Source organism: Epinephelus moara, chromosome 10 (assembly GCF_006386435.1).
Source record: "Epinephelus moara isolate mb chromosome 10, YSFRI_EMoa_1.0, whole genome shotgun sequence".
NCBI lineage: Eukaryota > Metazoa > Chordata > Actinopteri > Perciformes > Serranidae > Epinephelus > Epinephelus moara.
The window spans coordinates 6,575,019-6,596,169 of record NC_065515.1 but is presented as its reverse complement, the minus strand read 5'-3'; the positions used below and the strand labels follow the sequence as shown (position 1 = coordinate 6,596,169).

Genomic DNA, 21,151 nt, shown 5'->3' with positions numbered 1-21,151 from the left:
AGAATTTGCATGTATATGTTTACAGTACCGTTTACAGTCAAACATTTTGATGCACTGTAGGCTCAATTTTTGATAAATCAAAAATCTGAGAAACGTAGTTTTTGTAGGACAGTCTGAAGATGCTCTGTAGCAAGTTTGGTGTCAATTGAGCAAAAATTGTGGGAGGAGATAGGTTTAAGAAGTTTTACAATTTTTGAAAAAAAAGAGTGATGAACTTCATAATTTTTAATAGGTTTAAATGTACAAAAGTTTCTTCAGTATTGGGGCTACAGTTTGATGAAAGTTGTGAAGTTGTAGCACGTGTGGTTGATTTGTATATTTTCAAAGTTTTGAAATTTAGACGCATGCTGTAGCGCCACCATCAGGACTATTGGCTTGAGTTTACAGCTGAGGATATCTGGCATGAGACTGGACCTTTGTGCAAAGTTTGGTGAATTTTCACCCATGGGAAGTATGATTTCCTCGGAAGAAGAAAGAAGAAAGAAGAAAGAGGAAAGAAGAAGAATACCTAGGATTACAATAGTGTCCTGGCAGCTTAGCTGCCCGTACCATAATAAATAAATAAAATGGGGGCTTTTGTATCGGACCAAACAAAAAATAAATATCATATATTTGTAAGTGAGCTACAGAGGCAGCGTTGCCAAATTTGACTGGCACCAAATAACCACATTAGAGCATCAAATAACAGCCTCTGTCGCAAAAGTAGCCCATTCTATTACCACAGACTCCATATCATGTATAGTTTATTTAGTTATTTATTTGTAATGTTAGAATTTCACTTTATTTTTGGAATGTTTTTCTTATTACTCATTTATTATTTGTATTTTATCTTTTTTTTTTTTTAATCATTTATTGCATTTCTTTATGTGTCTCACCTACAAATGTTGTCATATTGAACTTATTTTAAGTACATATAGTTGTTTATGACATGGATTCTGTGTGATTACTAAACAGTGCAATAGGAGTGGGTCTCTTTAGGAGCAGAAACACTCTATCTGTGATTTATCGAATTTTGTGTGACATCAAATACCAATAAAAAGACCTTAAGCAAAAAACCCAACCAAAAATATTGCAGTTTTTCGATTTCCATTCAGGAGAGGGTTGTTTTGTCCATCTGATGTCCAGATGTTTTATCAAAATGATTATGCTTTAAAGAGCTGAAGGTACTCACACTTTGTAGCCGTCTCTAACAATAGACCTGTTTAAATTCTTGAGCTGCAGCAGATGTAGTCGGAGAGACTGAGAATTGGACTCCCATCTGTGAACAGGAACAAGTGAAACATGGAGTTAGACACTAACAGGGAATAACTGCAGCACCAGAGTACAGTCTAGACTAATGGTTTACTCACAGCAGTCCCAGCTGGATCTGGGTGGGCTCGCTCACAGAGGTCAGCTCTTTCATGTATGACATCTCATCAGACTCCTCTGCTCTGTTGGAGGGACGACAAAACAAGCAATAAACAAACTGTTAATCTCTCCTGTTGGACACAAACTGAAGATGTTTGTCCAGTTTCTATTTTCTGTCTTTAAGATGATTTAGATTTTAAGATTCATTTCTGAGATCTAAAAATTATTTTTCTTTGCTTGCTTTCTTGCAGACACTGACGTCATGTGTGATGGCATAAATTCCCACTTGCACAAGAAGACACAAATACCACGACTGTCACAGGGACTGAAATAGGAAATGTTTCCTGCTCAGAGCAATAACTCTCTACGACATCTCACCTCTGTCTCACAGTGAACTTTCAGAACTCTCAGCTTTATAGTTTCTGTTTCAACCAAACTCCACTCTGCTTTGCTCTCGGTAACCTTGCACATGGCGAGTTTGCACTTTACCTCCTTGCATTTTAAGGGGAAAAAAGACCTGTGTTTAGACTGTATACATTAGTAATAGTGGCTCATTACACTATAGTGTATTGTAGAATATTCTTACATCGTGTATTTATGTATTGAGCTATTTCAATTTATTTTATTTTATTTGCTGTGTTTCTATTGATGCATTTTTCTCTCTGCTAGTGTTGCTATGTTTAACATTTGTGCGGCAGCTGTGGCTCAAGACGTAGAGCGGGTTGTCAACTAACAAACTTAACAAAAAACAAACTTGTAAGGTAGCCTCAGCCACCAGTGTATGAATGTGTGAGTGAATGGGTGAATGTGACAAGTGCTGTGAAAGCGAGTAGAGTGGTGAGTGGTTGAACGACTAGAAAAAGCTGTACAAGTCCAAGTCCATTTATTTGTGTTTACTGTTCCTGTATAATGCCTGGATAACCTGCTGCTGCTGCTGTACCACACAAGAAGTGTCTGTCTATCAAAGCTGAAAGAGGTGTGTATTTTGGGCGCTGCAGTTTCCTCCTCTGTCACTAGGGGGCACAGTTGCTCCAGAGAGCTGTGTATTAATGTTCTGCGAGGGTGCACCTCCTCTCACCTTCTGCCCCAGGCTTCGAACACGCCGCTGTCCGTGGCCAGAGCGTCCTCCGACACACCTGCAGAGACTCTCCTCGCCCTCCTGCCACTTCTGTTGGCGCTGTTTCCCCTCAGAGTCACTCCTACAGAGGAAAACACGTCCAGTTAGTTGTCAGGTAGTCGCCATTCTTTGGGACAGGGATCAGATCTCTTTGACTTACCTGTGGAGGTGAAAGCCCCCTGAGCCCCACTGTCTCTGTGAGTCTTGTTGTCCAGCTGATGCACAGCGGCAGGGCTGACCGTGTCCTCGCTGCTCAACATGGCGGTGTGCGACAGGGTTTGCGACTGTGCCCGCAGCCCCTCTAACAGGCCGCGGCCCGCCTGCTCCATGTACTCCTCCGTCATCTGGGTGAGAGGGCAGTCCTGAGGGGCGGAGTGGTAGGGTGTGTCCATGGGGGAGCTGGGCGGTGACAGGGAGGAGAGCGAGGAGCGGGAGGAGAGCGAGGCCAGGGACTGCGGGGTGTCGTGGGAGCGTTTGGCTTTGCTTTGGGTCAGGGGGTCAGGGGTGAACATGGAGCAGTCTCTGGACACGGTCTCTGGTGGCAGCAGGTAGCGTAGGTGGGGGTCGAGTGGCTCCCCGGCCCCTTCGTGACGCTCGTACTGAGGAAGACCGTAGATGTCGCTGAAGCTGATGGAGCTGAGGGAGCCTCTGCTGGACGCCAGGGAGCCCCGACTGGAGGCGAGAGAGCCGCGGCTGCTGCTGGACGACACCGTCAGAGAGCTGGCCGACAGGCTGGAGGGAAAGAAGACAAGAGAGACATCAGAAAGGAGACAGAGATGCTGAGACGATGAAACAGAGAGGAGCTGAGAGCCTGAAGAATGAGTGTGTGCCGCACCTCTTCAGCTGGGAGTGAAGGTACGTGGTGATGCGTGTCGCCTCCTCCAGCTGTCTCAGCAGAGCATTCCTCTTCTCCTGCTGCAGGATCCTGTCACGAGGCACAGCCATTCAAAGAAATTCAATCAAGTTAAATAAGATAAATGAATACTTAGATAGTGTTCATCTTACGGGATGACAGCACCCTTATCTCTGTGCCCGAGTGCAGGCCGTCATGTTCCTCACCTCTGATTGGCTCCCTGGCTCTGGGAGCTGTGTGCCCTCTGCACCTCCTCCTCCAGCCTGCAGCGCTCCTCCTCCAGCTGCAGAAGCGTCTCTGGAGAATGCTGCTGCTTGCTGACCAGGATGAGCTCCTGCAGGAGGGCCTCCTTCTCACGCAGGAGCTGCATGAAGTCCCGGTCGCGATCTGCCTCGGCCCGGCCTGACCAGCTCTCACTGTCCAGCTGTGCTAGCTGGTGCTGTATGCTCTGCACCCTGAGAGGACAGCGAGGAGGAACAATGTGGCGAACATTAGAAATTATGTCTTTACACCTGGCACTGGGTCGAGCATTGATACAACTGACAGATTTATGTTCAGAGGTGAGCGTGTACATGCTGTGATTACTACTTGGTTGCAAACATTTGTTTATATAAACTTTGCTGCAGCCAAGTCAGCCAAGTGCAAATGGCACGGAGTTCATACACAGTGATCAACAATGAAAAAATCGTAACTTGTCAGGAACACACTCCTCTGACATGGCCAAATTTTCTTATCAAATACAAATTTGGCATTTCCTGTATTTGCTGAATCACACCACATTTTCCTTCCCACAAAAATATACAACTATACAACTTAATTATACCAGTTTGTGACAAATAAAGTCTTAGTGTTAGGAGCACAGATACAACAATATGTAGCTTAAATGTCAAATTTAAAAAGTCATCAATGGGAAAACGTGTTAACCGACAGAAAGAAAAACGGAAGATATCTTTATTCCAGGGGTGGAAATGTGTCCCCGGCTCACCAGACACAGTATTCCCGTTAAAATATCTGGTTATTCGAGGCACCAAGTACCTCACATGGTGGAGGAGGCGCCAAATGCACAAAGGCTGTGTCTCTGCCGCAGCGGCCGCAGGTTCAATTCTGTCCTGCTGCCCTTTGCTGCGTGTCATCCCCCCCTCTCCCCCTTTCATACTACCACTGTCCTTTTTGTAATTTCTATCTAGCTTTTTTTATTACTATTATATCTTCTGAATGTGTTTTATTGCATTATTCTTGTTTTGTCTTTTTAATCTATTTTGTCTAGTTGTTTAATCTTTTAAAATCTATTTGATTAAATTCAATCATTTTTTTGTCTCGTGTTTATCAGTCTCAAATTTTTAAATTGTTTTTGTCAGTCAGTGTCTGTGAAGTGAACTGCAGTAACCTGCACGATGCTATATAAGATGCTATACACACGTTTGACTGATTGATTGTTAATCTATGAGGTTAAAGAGTGTTATGGTGTTATACATTTATGTACTGATTTTTTTGTTCCACCCAAAGACGTGCTGTATTTAATGTATTTTAATGTTTAAGAACAAAGCTGTACACCTATTTATTTTACCATTTTATATTTATTTATTCTACCACACTTGCACAAAAACAATGTTATGTTAAATGTACGATGGGATTAAGTTGGGCATTAGTCTAGCTGAAAGAAACATTTTTATTATTTTTATAGACTTCTATTAATTTTTTTATTTAATTTATTTTTATTTATTTATGTATTATTTATTTTATTTTTTATTTTTATATTTAATATTTTTATATATTTATTTTGACACACTGGCATAACAACATGATTTTTAAAAAATGTGATTTATATAATTTTCATAATTTTTTAAAATTAAATGTTTAAATTTATTTTTTATTGTATTTCTTTTTTTTCTTTCTTATATGTATGTTTGTATACTGATATGGTTAAGTATTATTTATGTTTCTTACAAATATAATAAAGTCTAAAACAAACAAGTATATATGTAGTATATATGTTTTTTTAAACTAAAATAAAGAGAATACCTGGACGGCTACTGATCAATAAGTGTCTGTATATGTGTGTGTGTGTGTCGGTGTGTGTGTGTGTGTGTATTCAGTATGACTTTAGTTTCCTGATTTAATGCTACCTGCAGGGTTCAGTACAGCCTCTGTGTACTCTGCAGTGTTTATAGAAATATGGCAGAATCAGCTCTATGTAAGAACACAAATTTGAGCCGAGCAGACGCTTCATGCTGCGACTATAATGACAGCATTCAGCGCAGTAATTTCTACCTGAGCCAAAGTGCTGCATCAGCCAGCGGTGTTACAGGTGTGTGTATCACCAACACGTTTATTCAGACAGAGTTAAGTGGGATCTCGCAGACTGAGTCCTGGGCTCTGATGAAATAACTGTGTTTATGTGAGCTGGATTTCAGACAGAGTGACTCAGTGACAGAGCATGCAAGTTTCCACAGGTCTCTCCTCACTCTCCCTCCCTCCCTGATGTCATGGTTGGCATTGCTGCTGCTGGGTCACCACAGCAACATGAGTCTTGTAAAATAAGTGTGCACACAGCCAGCGTAATAATAACATGGGGACTCTTGCTGCTGCAGCTATCATCACTCGGCTGCCTCTTACAGCTGAAACACAAGCTGTCAAAGTCAGTTATTAAATAACACACAACCTCACAAGATCCAGCGACCTGAATTCATGAACCCTGGGCATGCCCAAATATGACACTATTTTGGGCTACAGTCAGCTGAAGAGATAACGGTTCATCCGAAATCATTCTTGGATATCATAACAATGTCTGCACTGCAAGAAATAAAACTTAATGCCTGTAACTGAGTTTTTAACTTTAAGTTTTTTAATCTATATTTTTTGTTTTAATTATTTTTTCATGGTTTTTTTGCATCATTCATTCATTTATTTATATGCTTTATGATATTTATTGGTATCTTTTTTTTTTTTAGCTTGTAAGTCTGTTTGGTTTTAGCCTAAATTTTAACTCTTTATGATAATAATAATAATAATAATAATAATAATAATAATAATGTTATTATAATAATAATAATTATAATTATATCATTAGTTGATACATATATTATTTTTATTATTGTTTTTATTTTATTTATTAAATATTATTTTTAATTTTATTTTTAATTAATTTATATTCTTTATATTTATTGTTATTATCATTATTAATATTAATAAGTTTTTTTATTTTTGCCATATTTTTTATTTAAATTCTTTATAATAATAATAATAATAATAATAGTTGTTGTAATAATTATTATCATTATTTTTGACATTGTAATAATTATTATATTATTATTATTTGATAAAATGTTTTTATTTTATTTATTAATTACATTTTTTTTTTAAAATCTTACTAATCTTTTTGATTAATTTATTTATCTACTTTATAATATTTATTATTATTGTTATTATCATTAATAATAATAACAATAATAATAATAGAGCTTGTTTTTGCTTCATTTATCTTTTTTAATTAAATTCTTTATAATAATAATAATATTTATTATTATTATTATTATTAGAATCATAATTGTTGTTGTTGCTCTTTTAATTATTATCATTATTATTCATTATTATTTATTTTTGTCATCATCATAGTAATAAATATTATTATATGATCAATTTTATGGTTTATTTATTTATAATATGTTATTGTTTTTATTTTATTTATTTATCAAATATTTGGCCAGTCTCCCATTGGGCGTAGGGTGGTTGGGATGCAGATGTTGGCATAGTGTGTAATGTGTAAATGTCTGAAAACCCATTTAAAAAAAAACTTTGAATAATAATAATAACACACAGCCTCATGACATACCTGAGCTCAAGTCATAATCACCCCTTCTTAAAACTAACAGAAATTTCTTTCAATGTTGATTCTGCCAACATATAATTTTGCCAGCGTTAACAGGGTGAGCTGGGATATATTTAACCAAACAGTGTGTATATTAAACCACCTTGTGGAGGAGCAGGGTGTACAGCGAGACAGGCGGTGGGCACAGCTCTCTCTGGCTGCTCACACAAAGGCAGCACACAGTCAGCAGCAGCGTGGCCAGGGAAGAATGTGACCACCCAGCTCATTCCGCTGGCCAGACATCGCTCAGCAGCCACGGCCACCGGGCGCAAATACTATTCATAACACGTCCTCCCACTGGACGACGCGCAGGGCCCGAGGAACGAGAGGGGGCTGACGGGGCCTGTGAGTCAGTGCTGCATGGTGGTGTGTCATAGTACTACGACTGGTAAACAACAAACAGACAAACACTGGATGTCTCGACATAAATGCTGAAGTGGCCCATGGTGGAAAGAATTTAGTTGGAAGCTGGAAATGAGATTTCTCAAAACTCCAATAGTTGCATCTAGCTGTGAAGGTAAATCTGCTCCTCTCTGTTGGAGATGATGTGACTTTAACTCTGTCCTCAGCTGACACCGTCTTCTAGAGGCTATACTGGGCTGCTAACTCGTGCTCCAAAGTTAGGCTAAATTTTGGCGAGGGAAAAACTGTCAAAGCCATTTTTACAGGGGTGCCTTCACCTCGCACCTCAAGATATCTGAATGACAATGACTCTTCAGCTACCCATGAATCTCCCCTTCACAGACATGCTCACTTTATGTTTGTCCCATGCAGTTTTGGGCACATTAGGTTCCCTAAACATACTCATGTGTGGTGATGTTTGGCCCCATAGTAGCCATTTCACTGTAGTGAGACCATTTCTTTTAAACCTGACCTCACTGTATAAAATGACCTATTGTGACCTCAAGGATAATCACACCCTCATGAAACTTTACAGCCACAAACTAGAGACCTGTAGCATTCAGAGGATGAATGACCCTCACAGGTATATTGACAATCACGGGGTCTCTTAGCAGTTTCCAGGATAGAAGTGCTCGCCATCCCATCGCTGAAAAATGTAATTCCTACAGAAATCTCCAAATGTCAAAAGTTTACACCAGATGTACGAGTAGAAAAAACTTGACACAGTGCAGGGGGGCTGGAGCCTATCCCAGCTGACATTGGGTGAGAGGCAGGGTACACCCTGGACAGGTCACCAGACTATCACAGGGCTGACACATAGAGACAGACAACCATTCACACTCACATTCACACCTACGGACAATTTAGAGTCACCAGTTAACCTGCATGTCTTTGGACTGTGGGAGGAATCTGGAGCACCTGGAGGAAACCGAAGCTGACACGGGGAGAACATGCAAACTCCACGCAGAGGGGCTCCCCCACCCTGGGTTTGAACCACAGGACCCTCTTGCTGTGAGGCTGAACCTGCCTTATATCTTTGGATTATTATTTTTTTTCATACCAATGTTATGTGTGTATGTAAAGCTGTGTGATACTGAGAGTCAAGGAATTTATTTAGACACAAGCCCACTTACTTTTTCTTGGCTTCCTCGTACTGCCAGTTGAGTTTCACTTTGTCCACTAAATGTGTGGCATCTTGGGAACCATACTGGGGAAAAAAAGAAATGATAAAATGATTCAAAGTCACAGCAGCTTACGTAACAAATAGTGGAAGATACACGGCTTAATCATGACTATTAGTCATGTCAGATATATGAGGGGAGTAGAGGGAGCTTCCTGCAGCTTATCTGGTCATCACTTGAGCAGCTTCCAGTAAGGTCTGGAAGCAAACGTTATCATTCTGCTGCGGGGGAAAAATGCTCTGGCTTGTTTGTATTTCTTTAAGCTAATCACAATCGTCTTGGGTGGCGCTAAGCTCAGGACGCAGTGATGGTGTCCTTGTGAAATAGTGTTTGGGGGCTACTTGTTTTGCACATGGGAAGGTGAACACTGTCAATGAAATGGCTCCCCAAAAGAAAACGCCACAGAAAACATTAACAGATGACTGTAGACTGTGTGATTCAACTTTGAGAGATAAAAAAGACAAACATAATTTGATAATTGCTGCCTTATGCCTGGAATACACTGCAATTTTGGGCTGTCGTGAGAGAAACCTGGCAATATCTTTGGTCGTAGCTCTGTACGGTGGTCCTACAGCGAGTGAGAGAGGTGCGAGGATGGCTGTTGTCACGGTCTTGTGATCAAAGACAGCCTGGGATAAAATTCTGACAGTGTCGGAAATTTGGGATGACCATCTCACTGTGTGACTGCTCTTACGACCTACGTCTTCTAACCAACCAGTAGAAATGCAGCATGAAATGACGCACTGATCAGCACAAACAGACAGACAGCAGCTTGTCATGGAGGCAAAACGAGCCAGAGAAACTGTGTGGGATTCTGGCAAAGAAGAAAACCTTGTAGAGTTGTGGCAGCAGAAGCCTTGTCATCCAGGGCTTATCATGATTGCGTAAAGAAGAACGAAGCATGGAAGGAAGTGGCAGAGTTGCAGCTGCCAGGTGAGCAACCTAGCAGCTAGCAAACACACACACAGACACACCTCAGTATATAGTGCCCACAAAACTTGTGACCCTCTATGCTGTGCTACCAGTTGGAGAAGTAATAATCCGCGGAGCATACGTAGGCGCTGTCATCGTACAGTCTACGTACATCAAACTTGATGTCGTACCAAGTTTATAAGATTCATGTTGCACAGTGTAGCTGCACTAAACTTACAAGATTGCTAAAAACTCAGTCTCTAGGAGGCTGTAGAGGTGAAGCATACATGATTTGCTGTATGTGGCTTGAGCAGAACATTATTATGATGATATCACAGCAGCTCATGTGAAGTGGAACGGATTGGTACACTGGTGAAGTCAGTGTCAGTGGTGCATGCTGCTGTCAGGGTGAAAAGATGTGGCATATCAGCTCCGACTGGCCGCGTCAGAAAACAGATCAACATCAGGCATGACAGTCCTGTGAGATGGAGTCTGTGCTTTTCTAAGATGTGTTCACAAGTTGTTTTGTTTGTTGTAAATCTTTGCAACAAGAACAAAGCAGACATGCCTCACTGCACGATCCAGATCTTCTTTAAAACTTGTCATTTTCAGCGTGTAGATTAGGTTGTTAGTGCGGGAGTGTTGTTGCTTGGGGATTTTGAAAATGGTAACCCGTGGATAGTGGAGAGAAGAATGCCAGCCTAAATAGCCAGCCAATGGCAGAGTCACAGCCACAGTCTGCATCCAGCGAGTCAGACTTGTGTTCCTCCGCAACAACATCCCTCATCACCCCCCAGTTAGTTAGATGTGGGCTACAACTGGAGCCCCATATTTTTAGACTAGATTTAGATCATTAAAAGTGTGCCAAAATATCTGTTAGCAGTTGCTGTTTGTCCACACGGACGTACAGACCTTGACGCTGAAGAATACTTAAATACGTGATTATTCTCAGGCAACCTCTGGAGTCATGAGTCACGACTTTTTTGTGTTATTTCTCAGAGGATTTATGGACGTTTACTGGAAGAAATGACTGAACACACTGCATCTAAAAAACCCGCATCAAGAAGGAGCACAAATTCTGACACGTCCCCTTCATTCACCTCCTCAACTCCTCCTCACAGTTTGAAAACCTGTTTTAGGGGGAGACAGGGAGGAGTAGCGGTGTCTCTTACCTCTCCCATGATGTCAGTCTGACAGCCAGTGTCGCAGTATTGCTGCAGACTGCACGAGTCACCGACACTTCCAGTGCTGTTCACCACCTCGCCGGCTGAGTCGTGGATTGACAAGCTGTTTTGGAAGTTCACCGTCAGCTTCGCCAGGCACTGTGGAAGGGAACAATGTTTAACAAGACAAAACTTGTCTCAACAATATCTCACTGACAATTAAAAGTAAAAAACAATAACAGCAAGAAATGGAACTTGTCAGATTGTCCGGCCTTTGTCTTTAAAGATGAATTTCAACATATACACTGTCTCATCTGCCTCCGGTTTATGTTCATAAATAGATTGCCAGGAAATGCCTCTGCAAATGTGGCCTGACAATCAGACTGAATCACCGTCTATTATTCATTATATATATTACTCCATTACATTTTTTGCTTCGCTGACAAAATCGTGGTCGGTGACTCAGATGTCTGGAAATGTGTTTTATTAAAAGACAATGATGAGAAGCAGCGGGACAGTAGAGGTTAACAGACACTAGAGGTCAGCAGAGAATACCCCACCAACGTTTGTTCCAGGAGTAAAGAGGAGAACAGCAGGAGGTGAGATACCTGGATGAGGTCCTGCCTCTCCTTCTCGCCTGTGCTGATGGCCTTCTTGATGCTCCGCAGCTCGTTGAAGATGGCTTGAGCCTCGTCCAGCTTGTAGTTTGTCTGACTGCAGGACATCTTCCTGTCGATCCTGTGACACAAACACACACATTGAGACGTCTGCCGGGGCGCTGAGTGTTAAAAGCCCAGATGTTCAGACTGTTTGATGCTCTTGTGTTTGATGCTGGAGGGAGGATTTGCGATAAATCTCACAGTCTGTCTCAGTGTTTGCAGAGTATAACGGAACTCATCCTTTAGGAAAGTACAGAATAATCAGGCTTGTTCAAACTGCTCTGTGAGGATAAACTTAAATTAAGTGGTTGTCTACTTTAAGCTTAAAGCCAATGAAGACATTTTGAAGTTGTCAGCTTGAGCTTTATGTCCACGCCTTGTGTCTATCAGCACATACACAGTCTGACTCGCTGTGTTTTAGGCTTTTCTCTCCCATTATTCTTAAAGTCTATGAGCCCTCAAAACAGACTAAATGTAGTAAAATTCAACACATGAATTAACAATATTGTTCGTTAAATACTTTAAATAGAGTCTAAAAATAAACACTAACTTTTAGTTAACTTCCAATAGTTGATAAAAACATATTCAGGGTGTCTACAGGTATCAGACAATTAAATTTACTGCTTTTTACGACCCGTTCAAGACAACTTAACCAAATTTAGGACAGGGTTTTGGACAGATCATGTTTTACTTATTTAAGCATTGCTGGTAATCATTGCAGGCAGGTAGCATATATAAAGTCTTGTGCAGAGGTAGGTGTTATGTAGGAATATAGATATTAGGGTGAGTTAAGTCAGTGCAAGTACAGAGTAAATAACAGTATCATAGCCTTTTACATGGAAAGGCTTCACTCATTTTCACAAAAAGAAATTAAAAAATGGATAAATGAAATTAGGTCAAATGTTTGTAGCGGTTAAAGCCTCGCAAATTAAAACTCAAGACTGTTCAATGACTTGAATTAAAGACATTTTAAGACTTTTTAAGGACCTGTAGACACCTTGAATATTTTGTAAATTTCAGGCTTCCACATAAGTCAATATTAGAACTGAAATTTAATTATGAGTCCATTAATTCTAGTAAAACTTGACCCGAACAGCCAGCCAGCTGAGCAACATTGTATTAGCACATTTGCTAAAACATTATATTGCATAACTTTGGGGAAGATTTTACGTTTCAATGATGTTCCTCTCGCAGAACAGATAAGTACAAGTCTTCTTTGTTGCAACCAAAAAAAGCTTAACTTTAAAGTTTGTTGGACGGAGGAACAGGAGCACTGATGAAAAATGTGTCAAAGGACTAAACTATGATCATCTGCTGTCAGTAGATTCTTTGTTGTAATGTTATTTAGGTCTCCAACTACCAATTATTTTCAATAATGATTAATCTGCACAATATTTTCTTGACTAGATTTTTCAAGAGCCCAAGGTGACGTCTTCAAATGGTGTTTCATCTGACCAACAGTCCAAACATACAAAGCTATTCAGTTAATTACCATGTGAGACTAAGGAAAGCATCAATGTCTCACATTTAAGAAACACGAAACCAGAAAATGTTTGACATTTTTGCTTAAAAATGGCTTAAATGATTATTCAGTGATCAAAATAGCAAATTAATTCTACGTCAACTGCAAATCATTGCGGTTTTAGAGACTTGTCTTACAGCTGACGCAAAGCGACACACAGCGCAGCACTACTGTTGTTGCTAGAGTCAAACGGACGCAGTTGTCATTCTCACAGCAAGCACCTGCGCTGTGTAAGCAACTAATGTACTTGCGCCTGTGTGTGCGCTCATTGCTGTGAAGGTCTTAAATGAGGTGTGTTCAGGTGCATTGTTGGTGTGTTGCTAGAAAGCGATGGCACCACTGACCAACAAAAACCCGGTCTAAAGTCAGAGGGCAGCAATATTTCCCTGCTAGTTAAAGGTCACATTATTCAGATAGTAAGATGCGCCTACACAGGCAGGTTCACAATGTGCGTACACTCTGCTTGTTACACACACAGGGACACAGGGATGTGTTGCAAATGGGTGAAATAATACATTTTAGTTTAACGTTTAGTTCTGTTTCCTCTTTATAACTACAACAGCTGGCTTTCAAAGGGAATGGGAGAAGACACTGAGTGATTAAATCCATGTTAGACCCAAAACACACCAATGACGAATAAAGAGACTAAATACAACCCCTTTGACCCCTGCGCCTTAATTGTGCCCAGATTATGTGCCGTTTAACGAGCTAAAGTGGAGTTTGACGCGTCCTAAATGCACTTGTGTCAGGCACTATAGACTTTGAACTATAGATCGTTTAAATAAGGCCCAAAATGTGAAGGAAGTCAGAACAGGGGTACTGATGAAAAATGTGTCAAAGGGTAAAACTACAATCATGTGCTGTTACTAAAACGTTATTACTTATTTCCTCAGCGGGAAAAGGAACGGCAGGAAAAGATGTGGTTGCATTATTATAGAATCAAATGAGGAGTGACATCTCTCATTCACTTACTAACAGCAGGGTGGTGCTTTATATTGGAAAACAGGTCAGTGGAAAATAAGTCACGAAAAAATCATCAGACGAACATCTGAAGTATTTTTGTGTGGGAGGTAACATTCAAGTGTTTATTTTGGACTGACTGTGGTCAGTTATGAAATACTGACACTGCATGTGACAGGCCGGTGTAAATGATAACCTCTGTTTGTTTCCACATGCTGACATATTGTGTCAGCCTTTAAAAAGTGCTGCTTTCAAAGGCTCGCTCGTTTGTGGGGGGTCATGATGGTGATAATGTCATATAAACCCCCTTACACCCCTAATGTGCCTCTTTGTGACTGAGCCAAGCCTTCTTTGAGAATGTTGTGTTATTAATCTTCCAAATTAGATGTTACTCTAACCCCCGAACTGGCAGGGAAGTTAAGCAACACACTGCTGCGGACGCGAAGTTAGTTTGGATCTGGATGTCACACAATGATGCAAACAATCTAATCAATCAAAGCAGTGGCAGACCTGCAACTCCTGTGTTCTGCGAGGTAAAATTAATGTTTTTGTCAATTGAGTCTGGCTTTGAAGAGAGAGCAATATAACAGCTTTAGTTCCTCATCTGAGAGGGCTGTCTGACGGCAGGGTAAAGTTTAAAATACGCCTGCTTCTCCAAACTGGGGGCATGCCTACTGCCATCTACTGTAGGTAACAGATATAGGTGAGTTGGCGAGGGGGAAAACTACAGGTCCCTAGAGGGTCACAACTTTTAAACCAGTGGCTACACAACATAACACTGTTGGGATAAAGAGTAAGATCCATTTAGTGTGACCAGAAGCACAGCCAAAATCGCCCTCACCAACCCCACCAGACGCCATTTAAATAAACAGTCATTTAAGCGTGTATAGAGCCGCCATATTTTATCTCATAACTGGGTGAATTAAGGGTTTATTTCAACCAAACCAGAGCTGGTGATTGTTGAAACAGTAAAAAGACAAACCAAGATGGTTTCTGTGAGTTTAATTTTGCTTCTGTCGACTCTGAATGAAGTGTGTTGCACAATGATTAAATTACTGTACGGAGTCTGGTGGGTTTGACGATGCCGATTTTAGGGCTGTTTCTAGTTAAACAAAAAGGGTCTTTCTGTTTAGGGATCATTTCCATAATGTTGTCAGATACTTAAAATAATAATCTGAGCCTGTCAGTGTCTAAAATGTCACTGTTCATGGACGTAAATTGTTGTGAGTGTTTACACTGCAGCCTGGCCGCTGCTTTCGCTCAATACTGAACCAGTTTCAAAAAATGTTGTTCCCATTAGTCACTCTGACACAAACAAACAGGGTCCAGGTTGAAAAATACACTTTAACTCTGGATTTTTAAGTTTACTTGATGCGCAGAAAGTCAAACAGCATCTCCTCAGCAGGGTAGTGAATACTTTGTTTGCCCTCTTGGTGTTAAGGATGTGACATTTTGTGGGTGTTCCCAATGTGAACTAAGTTATTATTATTATTATCAGAGCTCTAACCTACGTCACTTCTTTTTGCTAATGGCTGAGTGAGCATTTTCATTCGAAAACCCCAGAAAAGAGCACATATGAGTCGAGCTTTAAAGTTGAGAGACTGTTTGATTAATGTCTCCAAAATTCCTGTAAAAATTTGATGAGCAAACAAATCTGCTCTCCTGCTTTGAAGCGAGTTGTCCTGTATTCTCCAGTGTGGGTACGAGGAGAGGGTTCGGTTGGTTGGTTTGTTGGTCGGAGGAACGCGGCACGGTGCCTCCTCCATCACTGGGCCTGGCACGTGGCCCCTGCTCTCACCACAGCCCGCTTCCTTCACTCTCCTTCAACAGCAGGTACTGTTCATCCACCCGACCCTGCCTCTTCCTCCCCAAACAAGCTCTGCTTTGTTCCCCCCACCCTATTGGCAGGGCCTGGGAGTTTATATGCTTAGCAAAAAAAAAAAAAAGCACTGCCCACCCCTCAGTGCCTGCCTGTGTTGAGTTGAGCCCCCAACCCTGTGTACTGTAGAGAAATATGCTCACATTTTGTTTCAGCTTGATTAAATCACCAGTTGAAATGTTGGTGGACACAGAGTAAAGGTCTGCTCGGTGAAAATATGTGCAGTGTCTGAAAAATTTGTGAAACTCGTCAAGATAAGGTGGACTACAGATGAGCAGAACAGATACATGTACAGCAAACAGTCCAAAAGAGATAAACTCCCGACTCCAGCTCCTGAATTCTTTTAGTCGAGCAGTGACGACAGAGGGGGGCACGTCTACGTCAGAGCCTGTTTGTGTGCTTTATCTGATGCGACATGGCGAGGAGAACAATTAGCTATATTGCTGACAACAGCTGAGATTAGGAAAACAACAGCCGTAGGGTCTCTACTGGCCTCAACCCTACTGGGCAAAAACCAACCCAGAAGAAACAATAGGAAGCACACACACATATACACACAGACACACAGACAAACAAAGGCACAATCACATACATGAGCACGTACACACACAAAAACTCAGAGGAGGATGCATCCATGTTTTCTGCAAGCTGTGTATTCTCCTGGCTATTCTGGGAATCACTCGAGTCGTGTATTATCTAAGAGATAAGGGACTCTTTGCCAGGACTCAGGAAGTGCAAAGGAATTTGCTGCCAGATATCTCTGTGTTTTTGAAACTGCTCTCGAGCCCACACCTCCCCCCCTCCTCCCCTCTCCATGGAGCAACTTCCTCTCCAGGCTGAGCCTTGGCTCCCTGCACTCCACTGGTGCATCCTCTTCCTGAGGTGGAGTCCCCTTTTCCATCAAAAAACTCCCTCCATTTGCCTTTTCTCAAACGCTCTCTCTCTCTCTTTTTTTTTCCTCTCAGAGGTGGAGCCTCTAATTCTAACTTGAAATTTGGAACAGCTCAGAAATGTTCCCAGCACAAAAGACGCTATGTGTTTGAATAGCAACACAAACTAAAAGGAAAATGGAAAACTCTTCTAAACTAGAAGCTGAAGAGGAATATCTCCTTAATATTCCTTCAAAATCCTCTCGTTTTCTTTATGGGTCAAAGGGCTTTTTGTTCCACATCTTTCAAATCTCATCATTTTCCACTTAGACGAACTGAATTATGTCCAATAATGTAATTAAACTGTATTTGTGAGCCATGTGAAACATTTTAAAAGAGATGCAGGGATAAGTGAGGGAAATTTAAAATATAAAAACCTGCTAAACTTCAGTAAATATTTTGTGTGAACACAAGCAGAAACATGGAGAGGGAAAGAGAAAGATAGAGCCCCGACACCGAGGGTGAGAGGGAATAAAACAGGGAAAAGGCAGCTGGGTGGGGAGCAGCGGGGGCAGAGTGTTGTAGGAAGGAGAAGGGTGGTCATGGGAGGAAGGGTGGGCCGGGGACACAGAGGCAGAGGAACACTCACTCCTGCAGGGTCTCCACTCCCATTTCCTTATACTGCAGCTCCTGCTTCACCTGGGCCAGCTCCTGCTTCAGTCTGGAGAGCTGCGGACACAAGGCAGAGCACCGGGTTACCGTGGCGCACAATGGGCTTCTCTCACCACCACCGCCGCCGCCAGCTAAAACTGCTTAGTCATGATTATTCACATACAGGAATGTTTATACAGAGACGCACATCCACACACACACACACACACACACACACACACACACACAGTGGTTCACATACTGAGGTGTCTGATTAAGTTTCTATCTGTGACTCTAGTCTCTAATAATTCAACATATCAACTTTAAAGAGGTGGAAGAAGTGTTCTAATCTTTTACTACTTTTACTACTACTTTACTACTGGTAAAAGTACCAATACTTCAGTGTACAACTACTCAAATAAAAGTCCTACATTCACATTTTTATTTAAGTATAACAGTATTAGCTTTATAATACCCTTAAAGAACCAAAAGTAAACATACTCATTATGCAGAATGAGTCATTTCAGAATAATGTATATTATTGCTATTATATTATCATTATTATTATTGTTATAAGGAGGTGTTCTGGGCAAGTCCCACTGGTAGGAGGCCCAGAACATCCTAGAGGGATTACACACTAAGGGAAAGTGCTGCCGGGAAGAGGAATGTCTGAGGTGCTTCGCCTGGCCTGCTGCCCCCGCGACACAGACTTCGGATATGCAGATGAAAATGGATGGATTATTATATTTCATTTTAATTTCGTTTTATTTAATTTTCATTTTATTTTTATTTTGTTTTATTTCATTTTATTTTATTTTTTATTTTATTTTGTTTTATTTTATATTTTTATTATTTTTAATTAATCACTATTGTTCATCATTGTAAAACTGGGGCTAATTTAATCACTCAATGTACTTAATGTAGCTTGTAACAATACATCAGAATTATTAGTTGATTTATATTTTCTATTAATCATCTAAATATGTGAACAAAGCTGTAAAACAAATATAGTAGAGTAAAATGTAAAATGTTTGCCTCCAATATGTCATGGAGTAGAAGTATAAAGTAGCATAAAATTAAAATACTCATGTAAAGTACAAAAAGTACCTAAATATTGTACTGTACTTGAGTAAATGTATCCAGTTATATTCCACCACTGTGGGAACTCCTCTGAATTTACACATCAAGTTCAGTTTACTTGTCACATAACAGATGACATGATGTCTTTGGAAAAATTCTTATGTTTGACAAAATAACCCTGATGATGTCATCGGGGGTTATTCGCAGTTTGAGCATTGAGACAACACATTTTTAAGAAAAAATCCTCTGTCACAAACTGGGGGAGTTGAGTTTGAAAGATGTAAAAATCTACCAGGCAGGGAGGGTCTCATGAAAGATGCTGCTGAGTTGCATCATGGGAAATGTAGGATTAAGTGTCAAGATATCTCAGCCTGTGCTACTTTTGATTCTTCTGCCAATGTAAAGGAAGTCTAATAATTCATCAGTGGCGTGCCCCTGTCAGTGGAACTATATGGTGATGACATGATCATGTCACATTATTAGTTTCACAATATTAAACTGACCAAATAACAATTCTGCAGCCTGATTTTATGTAATTTTATAGACATCAGACATAATGTGCCGTGTATCGCTATCAGTAAAACAGTAACAAGACTAAAGGTCTATCGCTGTGCTTGAACAGCTGTGCTTTGAACTAACTCCCAATGGCCCAATCCCAGTCTCCACACTCACGGACTTCAAGTGCATTCCCAGTAAATGCAGATCTGTCCCACTGTCACGTCATCAAGTACATGAGGGCTCTCTCAGACATTTGGAGACTTTCATGCACACTTTCTGTAGGTCCCCATCTCTGCAGACTTTGTCTGAGTGAATAACCAACAATTCATAGCACTGTGACATGAAATATGAGGTCACCAGAGCAAGCCCACAAAAAGCACGGTAAACACAAGACTGGCATGTTGCCTTAAGTTACACTGAAACACTACATTTACAATTAGGTCAGACGGTACCGAAAGAAAAGTCCCACATGAAATCAGTACAGTACGCACAGGCAATATTACACACCTAGTTTACTCATCAACTGTTTATTTTAATTCTATTAAATTATGCAGTTTTAACAAAAATGTGTTAAAAATGAATAACTTGTCCACTCTGTGACACAAGAGCCTGAAAGACGTTAAAATAAAGTGACTGGCTCTTTCCATACAGTCCACCATGTTGTTCTACAGTGGCCCAGAATGGACAAATCAAACACTGGCTCTGGACAGGGCCATTAGCATTTTCGCGTTGGCACAGAAGGGCTGAATCCAAATATCCTCCCTCTGGACCTGCGGACTGAGCCCTCGCTGTCATCATGTAAATCTGCGAGGGCAGAGACTGCAAGCAGCTGATAGACAGCCCTCGAGACTGTTTTACTCGCTGCTGTGGAAACGTTCAATTATCGCTGCTGTCATATTCAGATATATGTCATATAAGTTGATGAATAGTGCTGAACTCATCTGTTCCTGCAGATAACAAGATATAAATCCCATGTATAGTTAATATTATTATATTTCTGGCCTACACAATTCAAGTAGCATTTTAATAGGCTTAACTATCAATAACTATTTTACACATTCATAAGTTTTTGTATACAATTGGAAAAAGCGCGTCTGTTTTGCAATGGGTTATTAAATCAGTGAGATCTGCTGAAGTCTACACCCCAAGCAGACTCTCTGGAAGTCTGAAGAAAGTCCGTTTGTGGACTGGATGAATTGTGGATTTGCACAGCCCTCAGCATTCCCAGAGTTCCCAGGAGTGCGCCCGCAAAGTCCGCAAGTCTGCAAGTGCAATGAAGTCTGGTCATTCGGTTCCATCCTAGTTTTCGTACACACTTGGCACACTGGACGAGTTTCAGTTCTGCAACCCCACCACTAGATGTCACTAAATCCCACACACTGGACCTTTAATTTCCTCCGTCGTGAAAAAGTTAAAAAAGTCCAGAACGCACAATTGTACCATAGGTTACATGTTTTGCCGTTGTCAAGGTGTGACAAGTCCAAACAAAGTGCTGTCCCAAGGTGATGTCAGCTAAATCAGTGAAGGTTTAGGCTTCAGGGTGAAGACTGGGGTTGGGCCAATGTTAACAGGTAACGTTTACCATGTTATCTTATTAGTTTAGCATGTTAACATTTGCTAATTGGTACTAAACAAAGTACAACTGAGGGTGTCTTTAGTTTTACAGGTATTATTGTGACACAATGAATGTATCAAATCACTAAATCATTAAACTAAATCACCACATAGGCTTCACTTCAAATGATCATGTTGATTTGTGGGTGTTTCCTGTGAATAATGAATGTATACTTAACTGGTCATCAACAGATCATAAAGAACACATACAATCCTCAAAAACACACCTGTCTCCACTGAGTTCATCTGCAACAACTGTGATTGTAAAAAAATGAATTTAATTATTATTATCTCTGGCTGTGGTTTCTATGGGAACATTTAAATTAAGTCCTACTCATCTTTTCAGCACAACACTTGAGGTTAAAATGTCTGACTCAGGAAACACCCTCACCCATGTGACTGATCTCAGAGAAATGTCCGACTTGGCCCTGTGAGTCAGTGACCTAGCCTCTGCCTGACCCTTTGATGATGATCTCATCCTCATCCTCTCGAGGCCCCAAGCTAGAGCCACAGTATCCTGTAGGGGCCACACCCCAGCCCCCCTTTCTACCCAAAAGGGCCCCCTCGCTTCAGCCC

At 40.9% G+C, this 21,151-nt stretch overlaps 1 protein-coding gene across 1 annotated transcript in view; it reads right to left on the bottom strand.

Moving 5' to 3' along the window:
- Positions 1-21,151, bottom strand: part of wwc3 (WWC family member 3) — a 53,317-nt gene that overhangs the window by 7,950 nt on the left and 24,216 nt on the right. Inside the window, exons 5-14 of the mRNA XM_050053969.1 lie at positions 17,382-17,461; positions 11,452-11,581; positions 10,853-11,002; positions 8,721-8,794; positions 3,524-3,772; positions 3,300-3,389; positions 2,625-3,196; positions 2,426-2,546; positions 1,350-1,430; positions 1,172-1,258 (exon numbers count right to left, since the gene is read on the bottom strand). Coding sequence (XP_049909926.1) covers positions 1,172-1,258; positions 1,350-1,430; positions 2,426-2,546; positions 2,625-3,196; positions 3,300-3,389; positions 3,524-3,772; positions 8,721-8,794; positions 10,853-11,002; positions 11,452-11,581; positions 17,382-17,461 — 1,634 coding nt within the window. The remainder of the gene's footprint in view (positions 1-1,171; positions 1,259-1,349; positions 1,431-2,425; positions 2,547-2,624; positions 3,197-3,299; positions 3,390-3,523; positions 3,773-8,720; positions 8,795-10,852; positions 11,003-11,451; positions 11,582-17,381; positions 17,462-21,151) is intronic.